The sequence below is a fragment of the Nicotiana attenuata genome, unplaced genomic scaffold (assembly GCF_001879085.1).
Source record: "Nicotiana attenuata strain UT unplaced genomic scaffold, NIATTr2, whole genome shotgun sequence".
NCBI lineage: Eukaryota > Viridiplantae > Streptophyta > Magnoliopsida > Solanales > Solanaceae > Nicotiana > Nicotiana attenuata.
In genome coordinates, this window is record NW_017671461.1 from 237,338 (window position 1) to 246,860 (window position 9,523).

A 9,523-nucleotide genomic window follows, 5' to 3' on the forward strand; every position below is an offset into this window, starting at 1 on the left:
GTTGGCGAACTGTTGGGATGATGGTGAAGTTGGGCGCAGATACTGGATGTGTGTGAACAGGTTTGGAGGCAACAACGAAAATTTTTGCAATTTTGAGGTATGGTTTGATGAACGCTTTTAATGTTCTATGAGAAGCGTGATACGAATAGTAATAGTAGTATTTTCTTTATACCCTTTCCGTTCTAGGTAGATCTCAAATTGTATCAATTAATTTATCTCCTTAATGAGTTGATAATTTAAATTTAGAAATAGAATAATACGGTGTCTTGCTTTTGCTTTCGACACTAATGGTCAAAAAACCACTCCCAGATCCAACCCCAGCTGGCGACTCCGCGACGCCGGCGACCACCTCCTCCAACAGGTTACCCCCCCCCCTCCTCCCTCATCGCCCTCTCCTCCCATTCTCCTCTCTCTCTCTCTCTCTCTCTCTCTCTCTCTCCTCTATTTTTGTTGGTATTTGTCTCAACATTGTTTCTCTACTACTTCATTCATTGTTGCACACTCTTCGTGTTAATTTAACCTAATTTAGTATTTGCTTTTTGGATCTGGGTTTACTCTATTTTATAGCCAACTTGTTTATAGAAATTGAAGGCTTCATATTTGGATTGGTGCTATATTTGTTCTTTAGATATTCTTTTTTGTGGGTAATTATTGTACTGATTCGATCCCTACAAACTTTAACAGATTTTACTTTTTTCGTGGATTTTTCTTTCTTTCTTCTTTTTTCGTGGATGTTGCGTATATATGATGACAATTACCTTATATAATTTTACATATATATATGCTGATACTTTTTCGGTTTTTATTCATTATTGACCTTTTAAAATCAACTTACGGTTTTATTTCATCCTTTTTGCGCTTCATTGCTACGGGTGGGGCCTCACCAGTGGTAGCGATGACAACCCATCCCTCATTTGTTTGGCTTCGTGGTATTTTGTGTGTATTTCAGGTTAGGGCCCGTGGCTATTAGCGGAGAAAGGGACGTGAGTGTGCAAACATTAAAGAACAACCTACGCAAGTGTCAGCAAGGGGCGGGAGGAGTTGGACGCGAACGTGCTAGGTGGACCCAACATCGTCGTGCATACCTAGACAATTCCCAGGTTCTACTCAAGGGAGTTGGTACCTCCCGTTTTCCTTTTTCCCTTTATTGCGTTAGTTAAATTGCTGCCATTTTAGTTCGTATTAGTTTATTCACCGCATTAGTGTGCCTGTAGTTGCAACTTGTCTTCTTCTAGTTTGGTCTGTTGCCTTGTGTATATTAGAGATTCCCATTAGTATGTCTTAGGTATAGTGGTTGTGGTCTGGGATGGTCGAGTGAGGTCATATCATCGGGGGGAGCGGGGGGTGGGGAGGGAGGTAGGGTAGGGCTTAGGGGGTGGGGAGGGAGGTAAAGGGAACAAGGGTATCTATAGGTTGAGAATTGGGTCATGGAACGTAGGTACATTGACGGGTAAGTCAATAGAGTTGGCGAAGATCCTCCAGAAGAGGAGGGTCAATATAGCGTGTGTCTAGGAAACAAGGTGGGTAGGGTCGAGGGCTAAGGACGCAGACGGGTATAAACTTTGGTACTCCGGAGTCCAGAGAGGTAAGAATGGAGTGGGTATCTTGGTGGATAGGGATCTTAGAGAGTCTGTGGTTGAGGTTAGACGAGTGAATGATAGATTGATGATTATTAAGTTGGTGGTTGGAGAGTGCACCCTAAACATTGTTAGCGCCTATGCGACGCATGCAGGCCTAGATGAGGAAGTTAAACGCCGCTTCTGGGAGGGGTTGGATGAGATTGTGCGCCAGGTTCCGCCTGCTGAGAAGCTATTCATAGGAGGGGATTTCAATGGTCATATTGGGTCGACCGCAGGTGGTTATGGCGAGGTTCATAGAGGCTTCGGTTTTGGGGAGAGGAACGGAGGAGGTACTTCGCTATTGGACTTTGCTAAGGCTTTCGGGTTGGTGATTGCGAACGTTAGATTTCCGAAGAGGGAGGAGCATTTGGTTATTTTTCAAAATGCGGTGGCGAAGACTCAGATTGACTATCTCCTCCTCAGGAGGTATGACAGAGGGTTGTGCGAGGATTGCAAGGTGATTCCGGGTGAGATACTCGCGATGCAGCATAGGCTCTTGGTGATGTACGTTGGTATTATGTTAAAGAGGAGGAAATGGTCCGCTCGAGGAAGACCAAGAATCAGGTGGGGAGCCCTAACTAAGGACAAAGCTAAGGAGTTAGAAGGGCGGTTGTCAGCTATGGGAGCTTGGAGGAGCAGTGGTGATGCGAGGACTATGTGGTCAGCGACAACAGACTGTATAAGGAGGCTGCGAGAGTGGTGTTAGGGGTCTCGACGGGCGTCCCTGGTGGGCACAAAGGAGACTAGTGGTGAAATGAAGTGGTCCAAGGTAAAGTGAAAGCGAAGAAGGCGGCGTACCTGAAGTTAGTGGGGAGCATAGGTGAGGAGGAGAGGCGAGTGTGCATGGAGAGGTATAAGGTAGCTAGGAAGGAAGCTAAGCTGGCGGTCACGGAGGCTAAGACTATGGCCTATAGTTGTATGTACGAGGAACTAGGGGGAAAAGGCGGAAAAAAGAAGTTATTCCGGCTGGCCAAGTTGAGAGAGGGGAAGGCTCGGGATTTGGACCAAGTGAGATGCATCAAGGACGAAAATGGTAGAGTATTGATGGAAGATGCACAAACTAAGAGGAGATGGCAGACTTACTTTCCTAAACTTCTAAATGAAGAAGGGGGTCGGGATATTGTGCTAAGCGAATTGGAGCAGTCCAAGAGCCACCGTGACTTTGGGTACTGCAGGCATATCAAGGCTGAGGAGGTCGTGGGAGCTATGCGTAAGATGAGTAGGGGCAGAGTAACTGGGCCAGACGAGATTCTGGTAGAATTTTGGAAGTGTATGGGGAGAGCAGGTTTGGAGTGGTTGACTGGGTTGTTTAATATTATTTTTAAGGCGAAGAGGATGCCGGATGAGTGGAGGTGGAGTACATTGGTTCCATTATATAAGAACAAACTTGATATCCATAGTTGTAACAATTATAGAGTGTTGATTATTTTTGTTTTGTCCAGATTGGACTTAGGATTGTTCTCAAAGTCTTCTTCTTCTCTGACAATTTCCTCGGGTATGACATCTTCTTCTTCCGAATCACTATCCTTTTGTTGTGTTGTCTCATTACATGTCACAGTTGTTGGTTCATCGAGACAGGAAATAGTAATGCTGTATAGATAAAGATATGAGAGAAAAAATGGTAATAATAAATATTGATTCATTGAAACATAAAAGCGATTTTTAACAATTTAAACAACTTCTTTGGAACATTTGGAAATATTATTTAAAACAAAATGCCAAAAGGGAAATCATTTTTCTTAGAAAATAAACAAAACAATGTTTTTTAGCCTCGCTACCCCGGGACTCGTCGGGCCCTGGATGGTGTGACAGTCCAATTCTTGAGGAATGATCCTCTCTCCACAGCTCGGATGGTAGGGCCTTCCTCCTCCTCCTCCTCCTCCTCAACAATTACACAACAGTCTATGTCCTCCTCTTCCAGGAACAGGTTCCTTAAGGCTGCCAGTGCTTCTTCCTCCTCTAATCCCCATATGATGTCGGCCTGTTGGAAAGTATGACTCAAGTACGGTATAGGTTGCTCCAATGGATAGTACGGACCTCGCCATGGTGGTGATCAGTCATTGTATTCTTGCCAGGTGTATTGGTATCACAGCCCAAAAGTGGTACCATGGTACTTTGGCTGTATTGGCTTGGCGATGCCTTGAAGATTCTTACCAAGCCCCTTGCCAGGCTCATACCCTTCCCAATTCATCATTCTTGCTATATTGCCATCCCTCCACTTATCTTTGTCGATTGCATTGACCCGCTCGATGTGATGATAAGTTTCTCCGCCTAGCTTTCTCCTAGTTCGACCATCGGGATAGTCAGACGGGTGTAAATGGGATTGCTCCCGTCTCCATGGATAATCACCTCCGGATGGTTCCACTCAAACTTTACTGCCTGATGCAGAGTTGACGCCACAGCCCCAGCGGCGTGTATCCATGGTCGTCCTAACAGCAGATTGTAGGATGCAGATATGTCCAGCACCTGAAACTCGACATCAAACCACGTAGGCCCCATTTGCAGACAGAGATTAATTTCCCCGATGGTTGCCTATTGAGACCCATAAAATGCCTTTATGTTCATGGTCCCTTCTCGTATCTCGTATAGGCCTTTGCCCAACCTCTTCAGTGTTGTCAATGGGCAAATATTGAGACTGGATCCTCCATTAATCAGGACCCTGGTAATGAAGTAGTCTTCACATTTCACTGTGATGTGCAGTGCCCTGTTGTGATTCAGACCCTCAGGCGGCAACTCATCCTCGTGGAAAGTGATTTTATGACTTTCCAATACCTGTCCCACCATGTTAGCCATCTCTCCGCTTGTGATGTTATTGGGCACATACGGTTCGTTCAATACTTTCATCAGAGCATTCATGTGTGCTTCTAAATTCTGTAGCAGCGACAGGATAGATATTTGAGCAGGAGTCTTGTTCAGATGGTCGATGACTGAATACTCTCTTGCTTGTGCTTTCCTCCAAAGCTCCTCTGGACCTGTTTCAGTAACGGGAGGTCTGTTAGAGGCCTATTTACTAGACTCTCCTAAATGTTTGGGCGTATAGACCCTTCCATTCCTAGTCATCCCTTGTGCAGCACCAGATCCCCCTATCTTGGTTTTTCCTTTTCTTCTAGCTTCGGCCACATAATCCCATGGTACAGCCTCGGTGCTGGAAGGCGGTGTGGTTGATACTGTCTCTGTAAATGGTGTGGCTACTTTCACCTCAAACAGAATAGGCGCAACTGTAGGGGGTGCTACCTCAACTTCAACTGGGACTGATGTTGTTACCTCGACCTCCATTGGCGGCTGTATCTGCACTATAATAGGGTTGAGAGTGACTGTGGGTTTCTTGGGATCATCACCCTTTTTGATAAGTTCGATTGATCCCTCCGGATCCCATTCTTCATCCTTCTCTATCACATTGACACCTTTACCCCTGTGATCTTGGAGGGGGTTATTACGGACATTAGGCGTAGCCTCCTTTGCCTGGATGATCTTGTTGTCAATCAAAGTCTGGATTTTGTCCTTCAATGTGCGGCAGTCGTCAATGGTGTGCCCTTTCATACCGGAATGATATGCACAAGTCTTATTCGGGATAACCCATTGGGATGAGTTCTCCGTGGCCACAGGAGGGATGGGAGAGACATAACCAGCAGCCTTCAACCTTTTATATAGCTGGTCGATGGGTTCAGCGATGGCAGTGTATTGTTTGGGTGGTCTGCGGTCAAAATTGAGTCGTGGTCTTGGGTAATTTGGACGAGTTGGAGGTGACTGAAAATGAGATGGTTGGGAATTATAGGTGTGATAGGCAGTGGTTGGTTGGGAATATCTAGGGAATGAGGGTTGATATGTAGGTGGAGGTGACGGTGCTTGATATGTGGGTGGAGGTGCTTGATATGCGAGTGGGGAGGTTCGGTATACGAATGGAGTTTTGGGTCCTTGGGCGATTATTACTGCTCCCACATCTTTCATCTTAGATATACCCCCTGATTGCATTACTTTATTAGTGGCTTGCAACGCCTCAAAGTTTGTTACCATCCCGCTCTTGATGCCTTCTTCGATCCTTTCACCAAGTTTGATGATATCAGAGAACTTATGGTTTTCAATAACCATCAACCTTTCATAGTATTGCGGATCCTGTGCTCTAACAAAGAACTTATTCACCTGTTCCTCGTCCATTGCTGGCCCTGACTTTGGCCGCTTCTGACCTCCAACGAGTAGCATACTCGCGGAAAGTTTCGGTGGGCTTCTTCTTGAGGTTCTGAATGTAGAAGACATCTGGTGCGTTCTCTGTGTTGAACCTGAATCGGTCCATGAAATAAGATGCCATACTCACCCAGTTGGCCCATTTCTTAGGATCCTGGCTGATGTACCAAGACAAGGCATCTCCCGTAAGACTTCTCATAAAAAGCTTCATCCGGATCTTTTCATCTTTTCCGACCCCGACAAGCTTGTCGCAATAGGTCCTTAGATGAACCCTGGGATCGTCTGTAGCGTCAAACATCTCGAACTTAGGAGGTTTGTAACCCTCTGGCAGTTCTACATCCGGCTATATGCATAGGTCCTCATAGTTCAAACCTTCTATCCCCTTGCCTCCTTCTACACCTTGAACTCGGATGATCAACTTCTTGAGCTCCTCTGCCAGGTTCTTAATGAGCATGTCCTTCTCAACGGATTCTGGTGCATAGGAGATGGGTTGAGTGGAATGAGGTAGGGTCTCCACATATATAGGGTTGTTTTGGTGACGTAGAATTTGAGTATAGTGGTGATCATTGGTGGAATTCTGGGGTTCAGGAATTATTGGTGGGGTATTTTGTGGAGTATGGTAGGTGTTTGGCTGGTATTGTGGTGGAATAGTTTGATTTTGTGGGGGAGTTGTATAATGGTGAGGTACGGGTGGATTTTGTTGGCGCTTGTTGGGTATGTTTTGAGGTGGTGCAAGGTTCTGAGTATTTGGATGACTGATGTCTGGGACGCTGAGTGAGAAGGATAGGTTTGCCACATTCCGGGCATTCTCAATCTCCCCCTGAGTTCCAGTATTTTCTGTCCGAGCCGTGAAACAGCTTCATTTGGGGCCTGAGTACCCCGACCATCAGAACATTCTGCATGTTCAACCCCTGTGTTGTTTTCCTTTCTGGCGCCGTTCAAATCTTCTATTTTTTCTTTTCCCTTGCCTTTTGGTGGACTAGGAGGAGGAGAAGGTGGAGGGCCCCTGGATCTTGTGTGATAAGTTGATGATGCCAGTATGCACGAACCAACCTTTGGGGAATGGGAATAATCAAAAAGAAAGAAAGAAAAACGAAAGGTAGCCAAGTCAGTGATAGTTCTGAAAAGTTTGCAGTACTTAAACACATATTGAGGGAATATAAATTCGTGTCCTAATTTGGGGGCCCCGCTATGCCCGAGGTAGGCCTAGCGACAAATAAATTTGGAGAAATTCAATGCTAATAATTGCCTCATTTCATTAACGCGAAAATAGACGACCCAAACGATACTAAAAATAATGTCACTAATGGCACTTGGCCTTATTACATTTAGAAAGCAAATCAACCTAATCTATTTGGTCCCAGAAGGACCTTCTCCAGACTGGATGCTCTTGTCAATAAATTCCCCCAGTTCGCGTAGGTTCAGCAGTAAGAATGCCCTTGCTAAATGCCCTCCTTCGTTTCCTTCAGCGTTCTGGCAATCAGTGACTCTCTTCCTCATTTTCCCCTCTAGTTCCATTAGACTGTACTCCAGATACTCCAACCATTCGCTGGATTTATAGCCCTCTCTTTCCACTCATTGATCATTTCCATATCGGCCTTATGTTGCTCCATGTGCTCAGCTTCAGACTCGCAAACTCTTTTGCGCAGCTTGCTATGCTTCACCTCTGCTTCGCCAACTTTGTCTATGATCCTGTTCCCTGGACCAACCCTTGGCTCGAAGATCCCTGCTATGTTATCATCCAACCATGAGGGGTAAAAGTATGAGTGACCCGCATGATATCGGTCTGGCTCAATAGTATCCTTTTCCACAATAATCTTCAAAGTCCACATATGTTGTGCTTCATTCTTATATGGGATGGCATCACCTTGAAAATAAGCTATAAAGTGACTCATCTTAGCGACTCGTGGTACGACCTGTCTCCTGCCTGCCTGTCTCATAACCTTGAGGGGAGCATAAGGGTATATCCCCCTCAACCCAATCAACACCAAGTGTGGAACATCCCTGGATCTGCAATGAACTCGTCGGTGGGGAACCACTCGAACATCCACTGGACCTGGTCCTCAGTTAACTTGTTGAAAAACTGCACCCGTCCTTTAGCGTCTTTTGGTTAAGCAAACATGTCCGGAATATATGTCATCCTCTTAGGGTGATGGAAAGCTATATGATCATTCCACGGTTTTCGTGGAAATTCTTGATGGTATTGACCTCTTTGGAGATGTTCTAGCCGCCAAACTTGCAGCAGCAAATTGCAACCCTCGAAGAATCTGAACCCCTTCTGACAGCGTTCCAAGGCCCGGTACATATCTGCAATGATCATAGGGACAATGGTATATGTCTGCCCCTCGATCTCGTCCATCATAGTTTTGGCCACCATGGCCAGCCTGGTATGGATTCTATCCCCTTAGATTGGGAATACCAGCATGCCAAGAAACACACAATAAACACGAAGAACCTACGATGAACCCAGCCCAAGGAGGTGATTGAGAACTCATCATCAAAAATACGGTAAGAGCTATTGTGGCCGTATCTTTAATAGAGGAAGTCTAAAGGTATGTAGGAATTTTTCAGGCACTCCAAGTCATCATTTTTCTTCAGCCCCATCATCTTAAGGAACCCTCTAGTGGTGCGGTTTTCAGGTGCTAATAAGCCAGGACTATCCCAAGGCAACCCAGCAAATCCCCTATTTTTTCCAGAAGAGGGGTCATTTCTATGCCCCCAAAGCGGAACATGGCCCTTTCCTTGCCCCAAAACATGGTGGCAGCCTCGATCAGCATTTTGTTTGGCTAAATGTCCAACAAAGAAGGCAAATTTCCTAGGATTTGTTTCACTTGATTCTGGTCACTTGAAGGAAGATCCCTCCACCAATCTAGCAAAAGTGAAGGTACGCTACTGACCATGCCAAACCGGGGGACTTCGTGCCTCATTTCTGCAAAACAAAAGATGGTTAGGCCCTTTCCCCCTCCAGGTTGTCTATTTATACAATAATGATTAGCATATTGGCACTTACTTCTCCAAATTGATGCACATAATCATGGTCGTCCGTTGGGATTATGGAAAACCCAATGGACTTTTGGGTGAGGCTTGTCTTAAAGGGTTATTATGCGGACAACATATTAACCCGGCTAGGTTTAACCGTGATGCATGCACAATTAATCAGAGTAAGGTTACTATATAGAGGTCTAGACTGGGACCCTCAAGCGGACAACTTGAGGGGGAAAGGCACAAAACCGTCGAACGCACCGCTGATCGACTAGTTTTATCGCAAATACGCCTTTCCAAATTTAAAAAGGGTGATATATAGGAAGAGCGCAAACACTCATCAAGCGTCGCTATAAGATTGATTACGCACGAGTGGAATATGATGTTGAGCATGATTTATGCAACAATAAATAGCATGTCGTCAAGTATTTTCACGTTTAAAAATATAAATGTGGTATTTAAATAATTGAAAGACAGTTGCGGAAAAGAAAACAAAGAGACAAGTCAGTTTCAGGAAATAAAAGAAGTCATAAAAATAAGCAATTATATCCAAATAAGGGGGAAGGGAAGGTTGTATCAACAAAATAAAGCATGCTTGGGACTAATTCACAAAACAAATTCGTTATGGTAAGAGCCTAAAATATCCCCAGCAGAGTCGCCATGCTGCCGTGCCCCCTTTTTCCTCGCGGAGTCCGGGTTTCGACATTCATGGGGGAACGACTCATTTCCTTTTGGGAATT

The 9,523-nt window shown here is 45.2% G+C and overlaps 1 protein-coding gene across 1 annotated transcript; it reads left to right on the plus strand.

Annotated features, from left to right (window-relative positions):
- The first annotated feature begins 287 nt into the window (after window positions 1–287).
- LOC109208441 (craniofacial development protein 2-like) lies at window positions 288–2,325 on the plus strand. The gene is made up of 3 exons (XM_019371550.1): window positions 288–361; window positions 950–1,100; window positions 1,582–2,325. The coding sequence occupies exons 1-3, from the start codon at window positions 288–290 to the stop codon at window positions 2,323–2,325; spliced, it is 969 nt and encodes a 322-aa protein (XP_019227095.1).
- Window positions 2,326–9,523: the final 7,198 nt, after the last annotated feature.